This window comes from Cricetulus griseus, chromosome 6, assembly GCF_003668045.3.
Source record: "Cricetulus griseus strain 17A/GY chromosome 6, alternate assembly CriGri-PICRH-1.0, whole genome shotgun sequence".
In the NCBI taxonomy this organism is placed as follows: domain Eukaryota; kingdom Metazoa; phylum Chordata; class Mammalia; order Rodentia; family Cricetidae; genus Cricetulus; species Cricetulus griseus.
Genome location: NC_048599.1, coordinates 82,762,070 through 82,778,935, shown reverse-complemented (window position 1 = coordinate 82,778,935; position 16,866 = coordinate 82,762,070). Strand labels below are relative to the sequence as shown.

Below are 16,866 nucleotides of genomic sequence, written 5' to 3'. Positions count from 1 at the left end.
TATCCTGCGTGCTAGGTGACCTGGACCTCCCTGGGAGGTCAACTGCGCAGAAGAGGGCTCTCTCCATCCTCAGAGCACCACCCTCCCCTCCCAGACTATATGGAGAGCAGACCAGGGTGACAGGAGCACCCTGGGTCGAGGGGTGGGGTGGGGTGGGAGTGGGTGGAGACTTGGGTAGGCAGGAGCACCAGAGGTGTAGCCTCAATCTGGAGACGGAAGTTTTCTGGATTATCCCCACTTGGCCCTCCCTGCCCCTTCCTCATCCACATTTCCTCCTCCTCTGCCTTCCAAACCGGACCCCTAAGGTTCAAGAAGTCCAAAGGCCGGAGAAGTTCACTGTGTAAATATATTGGCTTTATTTGTGTCCATTCGGACGTCTCACAGACAACATCCAGGTAAAAAGACCGTTAAATAAAACGCCTTCAGCTATTGCAATGCAAAAATAAATATCAATCCTCCGGCTGCAGCAGCAGGCGCGCTGCGCCCCAAGTTCCCTCGGCCAGCCCAACAATTATAAAAGTGTTCAGCGAGAGTGTCGGCGTGAGTGTGAACGGGTGTGCACTGGGGGTGGGGCACAGTGGAGCGGTGTGCAAAATCGGAGTTGCAAACCAAAGGCCTTGCAGCGGCGACCCCCTGGCCGCGGCACTCAGCGCGGGCCGCCTCCCGCGCACACTCACAGCAGAGTTCGTACTGGGAAAGAGTTAAAAAATAAACATTTACAAGGGCAAAGAAAGCGGCTCCCCTCCCTGGCGTCCCTGAACCGGCTCCGGGGCCCAGATATGTCCGCGGCTGGGCAAGAGTCAGAGCTAGCGAGGGGTGCGGGTCCCCTTAGTCCGGGCCGCCTGGGGGAGCGGGTCGGGTCCCCTCCAGGTGCGCCGGCTGCTCCCCAGCGCGTGGCAGCGGAGCGAGTCCCCAAGCCGGCTGCCGCCTCACAGGGCCGAGTCAGAGTCGCTGGAGTCCAGGCTGTTCCTTAGTTTGCAGCTGCCGAGCGGCTCCCTCTGCAGCGACAGGCTCTGCGTGCTGCGGCGCAGGCACTCCAAGCTCTGCAGGAACGACTTCTTGGCCTTCTCCTCCTCCATCGGGGACACCCCCTCCTCCTCCACCTCCTGGATCTCGTCGAAGGTCACCGGCTGCGTCTTGAAGCGGGACTGGCGCGGCCGCCGCAGCCGGCCCTTGCCCTTGGGCAGCTTGGCGGGCCGCACGGGCTGCGGGAACTCGTCGGCCAAGCACACGAAGTGCGGCATCACCGCTTGGTAGCTAGAGCAGATGCCCATGAGCTCGCCGGGCTTGGCGGCCGCCATGGCGCCGTCGGTGGCTTCGGGGCCGGGGGACGGCGGGGCGCCCGGGCTCTCCGGGGGCGGCCGCGGCTCCGGGGTCCCCCGGGAGGCGGCAGCCTGAGGCTCTCCGGGCGGGGGATCCAAATCTGCTGCGGGGTGGCGGCGGGCCTCGCTGCCCGAGCCGACGCTGCTGGGAGGGACGGCGGGCGTGCGGGCCCGTCGGGGGGCGCGGGGTTGTGCTGCTCTGCTCGGCGGCGCTCCGAGAGGTTTTTCTGCCGCTGCTGTCGCTGTTGCCGTGTGCCCCGCGGCGGCCCGCCTCGCTGCTTATATAGCCCGCCTCTGCCCACACGACTGCAAGCTCGGATGACAGCGAATGCCATTTAAAGCGTGCGCGCCCTTCCGCCTGACGTCGCCCTCCCCGCCACTCTGGGAAAGTAACGGCCCCTTCCCCGGCCCCGCCCGCCGAGCCCCGCCAGCCACGCTCTGGAAGGCGCGCCCCGCCTGCCGCGGTCCGCCCAGCGTGAGCACCAGCTGTGCCGGGACCCTGCTACCTGGACCCACAGAGCCAGACCACCACTGTCGGTCCTGGGACACCCTCAGATCCAAGTCTGCAACGACAGGGTTTCAGGTCGCCACTCCCGCCCCGCCCCCAGTTCCAGTCACTGGGGGGGGGGGGCGCAGACTCTTCTGCCTGGTACCGTGCCAGGAGCACTGACCACAGGGCAGCTGCTGGCTCTCCTGCCTGTCTCCGTAGGGTGCCCAGCTCTCCGGAGCTGAGCTCTGAGAAATGGGTGGGCTTCTGAAGCACTGCTACCCCCTCCTCTCTCTCCCTCTCTCCCTCTCCCTCTCTCTCTCTCTCTCTCTCTCTCTCTCTCTCTCTCTCTCTCTCTCTCTTTCTCTCTCTCACGCTCACGAACAAATACAAACACACCCCATTATTCCATTCCCGTTCTTCACTACATGCTTATTTCCCCATTCTCTCCACCCCAAGTCCCTCCGGCACCCCCATTCATGAACGCAGAGTGGCACTTGGATAGGGCACTAGCAACAATAATAATAGCTCCCATCTGGAGCACTCTGTCAGAGCCAGCCAGTGAGCTCCCTGTACATACATTATCTTGTTCATCCTCCTAACAGCCGAGTGGGATAATTAGTATTCCTTCAATTTCACAAGAGAAAAGGAAGGCTGGGAAGGGATAATTAGCTAGTCCACTAGAAACTGATGGAAACGGGTGGGGTGGACTCCAGAGCCCAACACTAAGGGTAGCATTCTCAAGACAAATCCGACCAGTGAGTGAGAGACCTTGGAAAGAAGGTTCACAGGGCAGCCCTTGCTCATGGCCCAGGGCCCTGGGAGATAACTCTGTGAGCCCTTCCTTGACCAGGATGCTCATAGCCTCTGACAATGGAGGGTATCAGTGGGGTTGGGCTTTCCTATATAACCACTCACCAGAGGTCTATTGAGAATTTGTGTGAGAACTCAAGAACTAAAGGGGAGCAATGGTGAAAGTTCTTGCATACAGGGTGGTGGTAAACACCTGTAATCTCAGCCCTTGGGAGACCAGAGGATCAGAAATTCAAAGCCAGCCTGGGCTACATGAGAGCTTGTCAAGAGAGGGAGAGAAGAAAAACAAGGAGCCCGTAGCTTCCATCCTAAAAAGGTGGATACTAGTTCGAGGTGGGGAGCAGGTAGCTTGATGGAAATGCAGAGGGAGAGGTGTGCGGAGCTGGTTACCAGGAGAGGCTTCTCCAAGTGGGTGGCACTTAGCAGGCACTTGATAGACAATGACAGTACTGCTAAGCCCTCCAAACGCACTAGGGCAAGTCTACCAGTTATGCCATGCTATCTTCTCAGCAACCTCGGGGAGCCAGAACCACCCTCTACCACTGCTGTGCATACAAGAGGAAACAAAGGCACAGGAGAGCTAAGCAGAGTTGAGATTCAGGTGCTGTGGCTCCCAAGCCCTCGCCCTTACTGATCACACTGGTGTGGGGGGGGGATGCCAAGGTGGGAAGAAAGTGTTTGGGCATCAGGACCCTTGGCACAAGGCACTAAGATCGGTGAGTACACTGACCACAGGGCAGCCTGTGTGACTGAGTAGGAAAGGACAATGAGATTGGGGACAGTTTCTTCAGGTCTTGAGGCCATGCCATAGAACCAGAATTTCATCATGAGGGCATCAGTAAGGTATTGAAGGGATTTCCTCCAACTGATGTGTTTCAGAACTCACTCTGGCTATTGCGAGGAGAGAAGTGTGGAAAGCACGGAACTCACTTCGATGATGGCCAGGTGACTTCAGACTCAGGCCACTAAAGCCTTGCTAGGTTGTAGACATGCAGGAAAACGTTTTGATTTGTGATTTGTCTGAAGATGGGGTGTGGGGCAGATCATAGAGATCAAGGCTAACTTCTAAGCATTTGGTTCCAGCAAGCGTTCAAGGGCACTGTTGACTATCAGGGGAAGGGGAGTGCCATGGTAGAGTCTGCCAGCTGCCCATCAAAATTCATTTTCTACCTGGGTGAGACTTGGAAATTATATCAGATAAAAATTATATCAGGTGAAAGAACAAAATCAGTTTGCATAATTTTAAAACTTGAGACCACTGTTCTTTGCATTGCCTTTAACAGCTGCTAAGCAATGCTTGAATATCAATATGGGTACCAGGAAGGGAAAGCTGCCCCAGATGAATGCCTTCAAATAGTAGTACCAGCTTTAACAGCTACTGGGAAGTGGAAAGCCAGGGACCTTTTGTTATGATAGAGGGAGTGAAATGCTTATCACCGACATCACGTGTGGTAATTTGGAAGTCAGACCAAATGCCTACTGTGCCTATGTAATTCAAGAAAGATGGTTGGGAAGAGAGGGAAAAAAAGCCATTTAAGTGAGCTGGCTGCTTGGTGCTGCTTTTAGCAAGATATTACAAGAAAGAGATTGGCCGGCTTGCAAGAAGAGACAGGCAGAAATAGAGTCCAGAAAACTGGTGTCCTTGGGGTTGGAAAAGCCATTTAGACATTCAAAGGGGTGGTGATCAGACATGGACTAGAGCCTCTTACAGCCTGCCTGTTAGGTCAAAGATTAAGGCTTCAAAATCGCCAACCAAGTCTGCCATTTCAAATGTCTAGGGGGCAACTTTCGTTGTAAAATAGTGAAAAGTGATGGGTTGGGCTGGAAAGTCAGTAAGGAAAGGGTTTCTGGATGTGGCTAATGGTCACATGGAGAACTAGATAAACCTGAAGCCAGCTAAGGGTCTGGAGGAGCTGGTATCACCAACAAAGTTGCAAGCCTGGTCTATGGGAGCTCAAGATGGACTGTTCTGCATGGAGAGAGGCAATCAATTGCCAGTTTAATCAGTGGTCAGGGATACAGAAAGCAATGGGGTCATCCACACAGAGCTTCCTCCAATGGTTTCAGAGAGTAGGCTTGAGCAGAGCCCTCTAGCTACCTACACAGCTAGGTCACATTCCTCAATGCCCCCCCATAGCAGGGGGGGGTCACTCAGCTGAGCCGCCATCTGTAGAATGTGGGCAGCAACAGTATGTCACTTCTACCTCATCTGCCCAAGAGGAAATGCCTTCTGTGGCATTTTTCTCTCCCTCTGGCTGGAACAAGGAAGAGACCATGGGAACTTCATATTAAAGACAACAGTGCCACCATTAATGTGGGCCCCTCAAAGGTCCCGTGGAGCTGAGCTAGCTACTAGCTTGAACTTTCCTCAGAGCCATGAGAAAACAACTGCATATTTTAAAGCTATTCTAATTTGAGTCTTTACATTGACATAGCATTGTCCTAAGAGAGTCATGAAACATCCAGGTGATGGTGTCAGGAGGGGATGGGGCTTGGGGAAGCTTGTGGGGTTGGGGGTGAAGGTTTGGGGATTTATCAAGGCCATCAACACTGGAGGCATGGGAAAAGACCCACTTTTCAGACAGAGGGCTGGGGTGATAAGTCAGCAGTAAATGGCTTGTTATGCAAGCCTGAGGCTCTGAATGGCTTCCACAGAACTCATGTAAAGAAGCTAAGTGTAGACGGGGACCTTGCTGGAAAGAAACTTAGCCTACAGCTGGCCGTGGTAGCATCTGCTTGTCATTTCAGGACTGGGGAGGTGGAGACGGGCAGATGCCTGGGGTTCACTGGCCAGTCAGCCCTAAGGGAGTGTCAGGTCAATGAGAGACCCTGTCTAAAAGAATAAACTAAAACAAAACAAGGTAGATGGCTCCTGAGTCACCAGGGCTACTGCATGAGCTCCAGGCCAATGAGAGAGTCCAAGAGAAAATGTCAGAATCTCACTCCATCAGGATCCAGAGGCCCACCCATCCTAGCCTGGCTCTACCAGAACCCACCCGCTGTGTGGCCTTAGACAGGCCACCTGGTGGTCTAACCACAGCTGCAGTGCCACCTCCACAGTGTGAAGCAAGCCATCCTGGCTCACATTCCTCAGAGCAGACCCTCCCTCAGTCACCTGCTTTTACTTTGCCATGGACTGATCTCCATCTTGGACCTCTTCCTATTTGTTGTCTATGCTGCTTCTCTGTCTCACTGGGCATTCTTCACTGGTCACTGCCTTTCTCTGGCACCTGGGGCTGAGCTGGCACACAAAAGGGCACACGGGTCTTTTTTGAAATGGACAACCACCATGACCACCATTTCCTGTAGCTCCCAGCAGGCCATGCTGTCTTTGCCAAGCCTTCCTTTCTAACAGGAAGCTCCTCTGGCTCCAAGTTCCCAGCCAGGGACAGCAGCCCTGGACAGTCCCTTTCTACTCTCAGATGGGGATTTCCTGGTGCAGGGTGATGAAAACAGGGAGAAAGGTTTGTGCTTCACTGTAAGCAGCCCGAATTAGCCACCAGCTCATCCTCCCTGCCTGGGGACGGCTTAAAAGAGAGAGGAAGGAGAGTCGGAATTTTCCCTCAAAAAACGAGGGCTGCAATGTGGTTCAGTGGCAGTTTTTGCCTAGCATGCTTGAGTTACTGAACTCCAGCACTCCCTAACCAAACGGCAACAATGAAGTATGCAGCCATCTGAGCTCCTACCCAGCCTGGTCACCTGTCCTGCACTGTCCCAACTCATCCACAACTACCACCTCAGGATGACACAAGGACCAGCCCCACTATAGGCGGCCTTTCTGCATCTCTACCCCCCACCCCCACCCCACCCACCCCACCCCACCGCCCACAAGTTCCAGCCAAGGGTTACTGTCAGGTTTAGAGGTCCCGAAGCTATATTCTGCTCTGCCATAGACTTGTTCTGTGACCTGCAGCTGGTCACTCTGATTCTTGGCTTCTCACCTGGAAAGCCCGAGGTCAATGGTCTAAGTGTGGGTGGCGCTTCAGAGAGCCCAGCACTGGTTAGCATGAAGGCAAAGCCCCCTGATGATCTCATGCTTGAGTCTTCCCAGTCCCCCATCTTAGTGGAGGCTATGCTAGGGATCTGGGAATCCCCCACTCCTCAGGACATCTGGACCTCAGGGTCTGTATCTCCCTGCCTGATACACAGCTTAGAAGTCATAAGCCACGGTAAGTTTAAGTCAAATTTCTAGGAGGAATCCTGGTGTTGGGCTGTATATTGGATGCTACTGCCCGTGCCCATGTGGGAACATTAACCCATTACTTAATATATCCCCAGCTATCCATCCTCCACAGGTAAAAGAGCCAATGCCTTCTGCTGGTTCAGTTGTTTTTCTTTTTTTAATTTTTCAATAATTGTGTCAGTGTATGTGAAGAGTGTGTGTGTGTGTGTGTGTGTGTGTGTGTGTACTCATGAGTGTCCATGAGCAAGATGAATGTCAACTTAAGAGTTATTCCTCAGGACTCTCCACCTTTCTTTCTCCACCTTCCCTGCCCTGGAATTACAAACATATACCTCTGCGCCCAGCCCCCCTTTTTATTAACATGGATTCCAGGGACCAATCCCAGGTTCTCATCTTGTGGGGCCAGCACTTTACTGGCTGAGCTCTCTCCAGACCATCTTGGTTTTTTGATACTGGACCTCATACAGCCTAGACTGGCTCAGACCCTGCTGTAGCCAAGGATGACCTTGAACTTCTGATTCTCCAGCCTCTGTTCCCCAAGTGCTAGGATTACAGGCATGTGCCACTGCACCCGACAAAGTCTTCTGTTCTGTTATGAACACGGTGAGGTGGGTAAATCTGAGGTGGAGGCTGCAGAAGGAGATATTCAGACACTGGATTCCTGCTGCCCATTGATCTGAGTTTGTGGAGACTGGGAGCTCTGGTCAGGGACACTGTCCAGTTTTACACATGGTCTTGCCTGAATGCTCTGGGGGTAGGAGGTGGCCTTTAAAGAGGATGCAGGTTAGTCGTCTGCTTGTCAGGGCTGCAGCCCAGGGCATAGAGGGTCACAGCAAGGTGCTCAGTTGATCACATACCATGTGCACTCTGGGCTGGCTGTGTTTGGTGCATCACCTCTGGACTCCTCTGTGGGATCCTAGCACCACTTGCTTTACAAGTGGGACCAGGGGGAGCCTGGTATTTTTCCAGGGCCACCCAAGTCCTGAAACAGGTACTCAAGCCAGGTAGGTCTGACTGACTCAGGAACATGCTCAGTTTGCCCCAGCCCATCCTATCCACTGTCCTCTGCTGACAGAAACTACATGAGACCAGAAGTCAGATGTCTGGGCTGTGGCCTTGAACCTGTCAAACTTCTCAGTACCTGTCTCTGAGTTGCATGTCCCCTCTGTGCGACGGAGGCAGCCACTCCTGGATTCTCTGGACTCTTCTAGGTCTGGAGTCTTTGAGGGTGGATACAGGGATAAGGAGAGCCATTTGCAAGAAGTAGGTGCTTTCTCTCAGGCTGGAGTGGCCAACAGGCCAGACTGTGGCTGAGGGAAGAGGCCCTGTCCACAGAGAGCAAATAGAATAAGAAGATGGCAACACACAGGGAGAGGCTTTTGCCACCATCTCCTCTGCTGTCCCTACCCACACTTTGGCTTTTGGACAGAGTCAGGCTTTTAGAAAGCTGTCAACTCTCCATCTATGCCTATCACTCTGCTTCCCAGGATGCCCTAGCATGCATCCAGGTGGTAGAGAGCAGGATGTGAGGGTATCTCAGGAAGCCAAAGCTTCCTAGGCCCTGAAGGACACATTGCAGCTGGAAGAAGAGGATGAGGGTGACAGCTCTTGGGTCCCTCCCCAGGTTCAGGTAAGAGTGTCAGGTCCCTCCTCGTGACTCCTGAACTACCCTGGCACAGATCTACTGTGAACCATAGCCTTGGCAAGCTTCTATAGTCCCCTCCACCCCCAGCTTACCCTGATGTCTTCCCAGAACGGGTCTCAGGGACCTAAGTACTCAATGAGAGGTGACATTTCAGATGGACTGTCTGGGTCAGTCTGTACTTTGGGATTTTTTTTTTATCCCAGCCACAGTGTTTGTGTGTGTGTGTGTGTGTGTGTGTGTGTGTGTGTGTGTTCTATGTGTATACGTGCTTGTGTGTGTGTATGTTTGCTTGTTTTTCTCTGTATATATGTGCTCTGTGTGTTTGTGTTTGTGTGTATAATGTGAATGGGACATAAGAAGGAAAGGGAGCAGACAAGTGACAGACAGGCTGTTTTGCATGGCCGTGTCTCCCCTGGTCACGCACTGCTCTCCCACTGGTGCTCACTCCACCCTGCAGCAGGCCCTTGGCACAAAGCCCATGATTTCAGCATCCTACCAACTGCTTCTCTTCACTCAGAATTAGCACTTGTCTGGAACAATTGGGAGCATAAAAAGTGCTTCAATAATTTGGCTGGAGGGTTGCCATGACGATACTCAGCAAGCTACAAGAGGGGGTGTCAGTGTGCACTGAGCAGGAAACAGGCAAAAGAGAGAGGGCAGAGGCACAGAGGGTTCAGAACGGTGGGGAGGAGCTAGGGAAGCCCCAGGGAAGGCCTCCAGTCAGACCCCCAGTCTCCGGTGCTTCTTTGGGATGAGCTCACTCTAATCTGGGCTGCACTGTCCCTTCAGCAATGGGACACCAGCTGCCGATAGACTGAAGGCTATTATGGCAGGGCTTCTCCCATCAGGAGGAGTCCACAGGAACAGCAGCCTGGGGTTGGGAATTGGACATTCTTAGAAATCTTTGGAATGAGTCCAGGAGACCTTCCTGAAAAATCCTGTCCAGCCTGTGGTCCTGCAATGCTTGTGGGAGAAATGAGAGTTTACATCCCTGCTAAGGGCCTCTTCCCACCACAGTTCTCCACCACCGGTCCAGGTCTCCAGCCTTCCCACCGGTCTGGGAATCAGTGTCAGGGATGAAGTGCTGTACATTCTTAAACTTTGCAACATACTTTCTCCGTTGCCATCTCAGCAAGGCAAGGGTATCTTTGCTATCTCCCGAAAAAGAGCCAGAGAAGCCCAGAGAGGAGAGGGGAGTAGATCAAGGCCACACAGCAAGCACACAGCAGGCAGGGTAGAGTGAGAACAGAGCCTAGCCCTGGGACTTTACCCCAAACTCCACTGCTTCCTGGGAGCACAGGCTCTCTGTATTAGGTCCATCCTGCTCCACCCCATCTATATAGATGGGGAAACTCAAGCCCTGGAACATGCCCAAGCCCCCTAAGGCATTTCTCTGCCACTGTTGGACCATGAGTAAAAATATGTATTCAACAAAGCAAGCCCTGATGACATTTTTATGTCCCCAAGTGCCTAGTCAGGAGGCTGATGCAGAAGGATCACTCCCGTCCATGAGGTTGGGACAATGTGAGAAAAAAGAAATGTGGAGAGATCCAACTGAGAGGAGGGGAGGGCACAGGAGGGAAGCAGCGGGCCTTGCTTTCCAAGTCCCTTGGCTGTCAGCAAACTAAGCAGAGGGCAGCTGGAGCCAGAACCACAAAGGCAGACTGTCAGAGGCTCTCCCAGGCAGAATCAAGTCTCTGTTGCCCACCACAGCCTTGAAAAGGGCCTCTACTGTCCACACAGTGGAGTTTGGCAAGTCACCTGAGCCCCAAGTCCTGAAGCTGTCAAAAATATGTCTTTCAAATATGGCTATTACTCCTGGCGCCCTGAAGGGACCACCTTCCAGGGTCTGGAGAGGGCAGGCCTGGTCCAGCAGTCTCTTGATGACAGAGGTGTCTTCAGCCCACAGCAGTCTCAAGCATGGAGGAGCAGACAGAGAGGGCCTTGTAAACACCAGTAAACAGGACTTTCATGTGGCCTTGGTACAGGGTCACAGCACAGAGATGGGCAGCAGGACTCAAGACCACCTCCCTGCCTGTTCTGATTCCAGTGCTTGCTAGAAGGTTCTCACTACCCTGAGATTGTGAAACCTCATGCCTGTTCCATCCCTATTGGGGGGGGAGGGCATTTGTGGGGATCGAGTTAGGTAATTTATAAGAACACACTGCAGTGAAACCTGGGCTCTTATCAAGGGTGTACATCTTAATGGAGTCTACAAATTGGAATTGGAAAGATGCCCTGCTGTATTATGTACTAGGCTGCCCCTGAAATGAGACACTTGGTCAGCCTGTTCTTAGCTGCTGGCACATCCTGGGGGCCCAGATCGTCCCCTCAGTTTGGTTCTGCTCAGACTGTGGACACCAGAAGAGTCTTCTGTGGCAGGTCTCTGAACTTTCAGGATATAGGGCGTGTTGGAGTATGGGGCCACTCCTGAAGGGGAAGTCATATTCCTCTCTCATTCTCCAAGCAGGAGTGGCTGCCACTGCTCTAGTCAATGGGTTGGAGGGAAACAGAATGAGGTTTTCCTGCGTATTGGTCTCAGGTCCAATGCCAGCGCAGAGCAGTGTGTGCCTGTCATGTCCCCAGAAATCTACTCTTCCAGATGAGGAATATTACCCCCCTCTGAGATGGAGGAAACTTCCCACAGGCTACACAGGCAGGCAGAGGTCGGGGAGGGGTTTGAAACTGGACCTATAAATTCCACAGGTTTTATCCACATGGTGACATCTGGGCCTGCCCAGGGAGGGTGTCTGTGGAAGGTGAGGTGGAAAAGGAGCTGGCTGGACATAGGGGAAGCTCTAGAATCTCAACTGTCAATCAACTGGCAGTAATTTTCTCATAGCAAGAATGAGTGTTCATGGTGCAGTTTGTGGAGATTTAAGACTGGAGGAGAGGGGTATACAGACAACCTCCATGCCCACTCCTGCTTTTCCGTGCAACAGGAAAGGGCACAGAGCTTACTCACAGCCAACACTGGCAGGTAGCCACCTGGTAGACAGCCCTGGGGACATCAGACAACAAACTCAGGTGGGAGAGTAGGCTCTTGGGGTAGTGTACCTGCAGCTACTCCATCTGGGGAAACTGAGGCCCAAGATAAGAAAAAGCTATGCTCAGGAGCCAGAGACAGGAGATCACACAGCTAGTTTCTGCAGGCCTGGGTCACAGGACTGATTTCTCATTGTCTGTTCTGTAAACACTATCTGCCCTGTTAACTACAGCACTGTGCTGTCCCCTGCCTAAATGGGGACAAATCCAGTCTTTGGCTGGATTAAGGACAAGGTAGGAGAGAGCTCTGGCTGCTGTGACAGAATGTTCTCCAGCATCTTCCTATCAGGACTGTTCCTTCCCAATCTCTGCCACTGTTTTCCCTCCTCCTTGTGGGAACACTCGGGTTTAGTCCTCTCATCACTTTCCCTCTATTGATGTTCATGATGTACCTTCCCCCATCCTGTGGCCACCCCAATCTCTTTTCAACAGACTGGGTCCTTGCTCCCCGAAACCTGTCCTAGACTTGCATATGCAGCAGCTGTTCTATGAAGATGAGCCCTCCCCAGAGCCCCACAGACTCTGCCCACATGCCCCAGGTATAGTTATGGGGGCGTGGCATCCTTTCCTCAATAGCACTCACTGGTTCATAGAAGCAAGAGCTGCTGGCACTAGACTGGACAGTCATTGTTTCTCTTGATTCTTGCAACAAGCCTGGCTCTCAGGTAGAGAGGCCACGAAGTCCTAAGCGGAAGGGCTGAGACTACTAGATCCCTGGCTGCTGGATAGTAACCTCGTCACCACAGAGCTGCTCTGCCTGCCAGTTGCTGGCAGCCTTTCCTCCCAGGCTGAGAGATTACAGAGGACAGTTTTGTGGGGGGCCTGACTCCTACCTTACACTGTAATGAAGAAGGACCCCTCATCTCCAGGAGGGAAGATGATTTGAAAAGCACCATCCACCCCTCTCTGGACCTGACTTTATTGGAATTCTACCTGCTAGTAGAGTTTGGGAGAGGCACTCTGTGGGATACCGGGAACCTGCCATCTCTGTCTGCCTCGCCTCTATACTTGCTACCACAGAGAGTACAAACCACTCAGCTCCCAGAAGTCCTCTGAGGAAGAGCAGCCTGGAAGGAGTACCTTCTAGAAGCAGGCCTTAAGGTACCTCCCACCCAAGGATTTGGCAGATAGCCTGTGGGGGCTCTTAGGGTCAAATCCCATCAATCCTGGTAAGAATACATTTCTAAAATGCCCCCCCAAGTCCTCAGAGGCTCCCCATCAACAAGCACCTACCCAAGTCAGCTCTCTGTCTTCTCCAGGTCCATATCATTCTCTCATCATCTCACCCAGCTTAACACTCCTCACACATGGGTCTTCTAGACACAAGCTACTTAGGGCTCTTCCCTGCTCCTGAGCTCTGAGCTACTATACTTTGTGGACTCTACCTCCCCATTCTCCAAGTGCCTCCTCCACCAGGAAGCTCTCCCTGGCCACCACCCCACATTATGCTGCCTGTTCTGCCAACTGCTGCAGCGCTCCTCGGAACGGCTTCACATTTGCCCCACTTCCATGGTTCTTCAACAATGTGTGTTGGTTTCGCAAAAAAAAAAAAAAAAAAAAAATGACACAAAATAGAACAATGACCATCCTAACTCTGGCTGTGATGGACTGAGTCCCCAAGGCTAGGTGCAAGGCTACACTTAAGCAGGTTTTTGAGAATACCGAGTGTGGGGCCTGGCACACATTTGGAATTAACTTCCTCAGACATGCTCAAATTGTGTGGGAGAGGACAAGCATGTGGGGAAACCTTTCTGGAGACTACTTGCATTATATATTCAGGACCTTAGAGAAACGCAGCCTTCTGTGTGTTTAAATTGTTGAGAATTCATTCTAAGAAGCAGTTGCAGATGTGCTCAGAGGTTTGGTTGCAGGGAGGCTGCGCAGCCGTGATAGTAGGGCTAGATGATAACTGTGCTAGATTTCTTCAGTTGTAAAGTGGTGATAAAAATAGCACCTTAGGTTCTGGGGAGATGGCTCAGTGCTGGGGAGACAGAGGCATGGGGGTTCATTATGCAAAGGGCAGCCAGCCTAGTCTAATCAGCAAGCTTCAGACCAACAGACCTTGTTAAAAAAAAAAAAAAATCAAGGACTCATGAGGAATGAAACCAGAGGTTGACCTCCAGCCTTCGCATGCATGTGTATACGCATGTGCCTACAGGAACATACACACACATGCGTAATAGCACGCTATGGGTGCTGTGAGGGTGAGTAAGTCAAGGGTTAACGTGTAAAGCATGTGATCCACATGGACACACACAGACACTAGCACCTTACCTGTGTAAGTGAGGCATTAACACATGTAAAGCACTTCACAGGTGCCAGGTGTACCTACCCTCCCTGCTATTGTTGTGTTTGAATTAAAGTCTCAATGCGGCCAATATTTGGGCTGTTAGCTCTGCCACCATCCTGGTTCCCAATGTCCCTCCTCACAGTTTCCAAATCAGAAGTGCCCAATGTAGAGGCAGCACCAGGATCTCCCAGGATCTATATATTCCATACATTACTACTGTATGAGAACCACATAACCCACACACTACCATCCCCCACACCAAGAAGCCACTCAACAATGCTGGAAACAAGACTAACATCTAACAACCAAGGAACAAGGCTAAATTCACTGTAAAGTACACAGATGTTCAGAAAAAAAATACTGAAATTTAGGCTTGCCTTCTCCAGCTTATGATGTTACTAAGAGATTTTCTTTTATCTTTTTTAACTTCTTCAAAAGAACACACACCCCTTTTGAGGCAAGGATGGGGAAAAAACTAATTCTCCCAAAGAAAATACAAGCTACCTTAGTTTGCTTCCATTTGTAGTGAGAGATTGTGTCTACCTTTTATCTGTCTACCACCGCATCTGACACAGTCTCTGGACATAAAAGCCCAATCATGAACAGAGCTCTAGCCTGGCAGTTTTGTTGCATCTGCCAGGCCAAGGCATTCAGTATAGGGTATAGAAAAGGCCAGCCAGCAAGGAAAACAATGTGGGGGTTGGAGTACATTTACTCTGTAGCTTAGTCAGTGGGTGACCTGTTTGTGGGGCTGGCAGATGTCAAAGAGTGACCTTAAGGGGAGAAGGCAGTGGGATCCTGGGCTCCAGGGCTCCAGCCACAGGTGTGCATTAGATCAATTACCTGGGGAGCATGTGGTAGAGGGGCCCAGGGCCACCTGAGCATCAGCTATAGGCTACTTTGACACCTGAGCTTGGCTGTCTGAGGGGGGTTTAAGTGCAGTCAGATCTTAATATGATTAGCCCCACAATTTTCATTCTGGCCATGCTCTGGAAACCCCCCACCCCCCAACCATGATGACTCCAACAGCAGCACATGCAGAGTCAGGGTACACCAGGGAATGGGCAGGGTCGGAGGGCATGTTTCAGTCAGAAAAGGACCGCCCACCCAATGCAAGGGTCAAGGCTTGGGTTAGCAGGGCATGTGAAATGTACTTCAGAGAATTGTATGACTAAACATGCTAAGATTAGGCACGTAACATGTCTGATGTCAAGACCCTTTCAAGACCCGGAAGAGGAGGCTGCTGATGTGTCCACATCACAGCTGAAGAGACTGAAGCATGGAGGTTGGTTAGCTAGCTGCTCCCAGGTAACTCTGGAAGGGTTGCGCTGGGACACAAGCCCAAATGTGACTCGGGTCTATTCTCTCTCTACCTCACTCCCCAAAAGAACTCCTCAGTTCGTTCTATCAAGAGGTGGGAGCTGGAGTAGGGTTGGGGTTTGAATGAACATCAAGTTGCTCCCTAATTCTGCCCTTGCAGGCAGCACTGTGGCAGAGAGGCTTGTTACCCTGCAAGGTGAACGTGGTTGGTGCCGTGTGCACACCATCAGCACCAGTTCTTGCAGGGCTGCCTCCTAGGCTCAGTGCCCCATGGGGGCTGCTCCGTGTTCGTTCACTAGGTAACTGGGAGTGGCAGATGAAACCTGCCACATCCCGTGCTGCCCCATTCCCTGGGTGACTGGAGATGGTGGGCTTTATGCCTGTCTTCTATTCAGTGGGACAGTAATCTCTAACCTACACTGGCAAGACTGGCGCCACGAGGGGAATGCATATTCAAGAGCTCATAGCTCTGGCTCTGGCTTAACTTCCCAGCAGCCTCGGTGGCTTCGAGTTTCTCCTTCCCTCCCCCCCCTGACAGTGAGGGAGGCCGAAGGCTAAGGTTCTGGGGGGGGGGGGGGGACCTGAGGGCCAAGAGGGGCATCCCTGGCTTCTGTGATGATCCTGCGGTGGGAATATCCCTGGGTCGAATTTGGGGAGCCCGAGGATACTATCCGCAAACCATCCCACAGTTGCTCCTCATGCAGGGAGGATACAACCTTCTTCTCAGAATGGCTCCCGCAGAGGCTTTTCTTCCCGTGTGGAGCTGATGGTAAGGCTGGCTCCGGATGGAGCCCGGGAAAGGTGGAGCTCCTCCCCCTGCAGTCTCTCGGAAGGGCGAGGCATTGCGTGCTCGGGTTGGGGACCCTGGCAGGCGGCGAACTCGTCACCGCACGCCCACGGCCTTCCTGCGGTGGGAGGCTAATTGCATCCCCGGTCACGCGGTCCTCCAGCACTCGCGTGGCCCACCGCTTCCTCCTGCCTGCGCTCAGAGTGTTCTCAGCATGCCGATGGCAAGGACCAGTGGCCCCAGGAGCTCGGCTGTCACCTGCTTCTGCCATTGCACAGATATGCTACTTCCTCTGTGTCACTTTCCCTGGGTACAACAAATGAACAACTCATGGGATTGCTTTTACTCAAGTCTGATGGAATGTGCCGGCAGCATACTCAATCTCTGGGCTCCCTTCCCCTTTCAGACTGCAGGATTTGTGTACAGAGCCAAACCAATGGGTCAGACTGAGGACCAATGTCCTGCTTGAACAGCGACAAATTCATACTCCTACAGGACACATGAGAAGGAACTGTCCCTAGGCTGAGTGACATCATCATTCCCCTGAGGGGGAGGTGACAGCACAAAAGTCATCCTTATAATGATGCCACACACATACATTCTGCCAGCTCAAAGAGGGCTGATTGGAAAAGTCTGGTTTCTGTTGTACTGGCTACAAGTGCTGCCTGCCTCACCTGCTTCCTAGTTGGGTTCTCTCAAACTGCCCAACTCCCAAATTATACAAAGCCAGCATAGTCCAAAACTAGGTTCTGATCGCAGGCAGGGAAGTGCTTTTGTAACTGACCCAGCTGGGGGCGGCACCATTAGCGTTCTGCCCTAATAAACATCGGAGTCATTTGCCTACCAGCTCCTAAGAATGGTTGCTAGTGGCTCAAATCAGCAGGCGTGTGTGTGTGTGTGTGTGTGTGTGTGTGTGTGTGTGTGTGTGTGTGTGTGTGTGTGTGTGTGTGTGTGTGTGTGTGTGTGTATTTCAG

At 52.5% G+C, this 16,866-nt stretch overlaps 1 protein-coding gene across 1 annotated transcript; it reads right to left on the bottom strand.

Annotated features, from left to right (window-relative positions):
- Positions 1-332: 332 nt before the first annotated feature.
- On the bottom strand, positions 333-1,326 carry LOC113836423 (uncharacterized protein C11orf96 homolog). The gene has a single exon (XM_027422419.2). It carries the CDS (start codon positions 1,299-1,301, stop codon positions 930-932), a length of 372 nt encoding a protein of 123 aa, XP_027278220.1. The 5' UTR covers positions 1,302-1,326; the 3' UTR covers positions 333-929.
- Between the last annotated feature and the right edge of the window lie 15,540 nt (positions 1,327-16,866).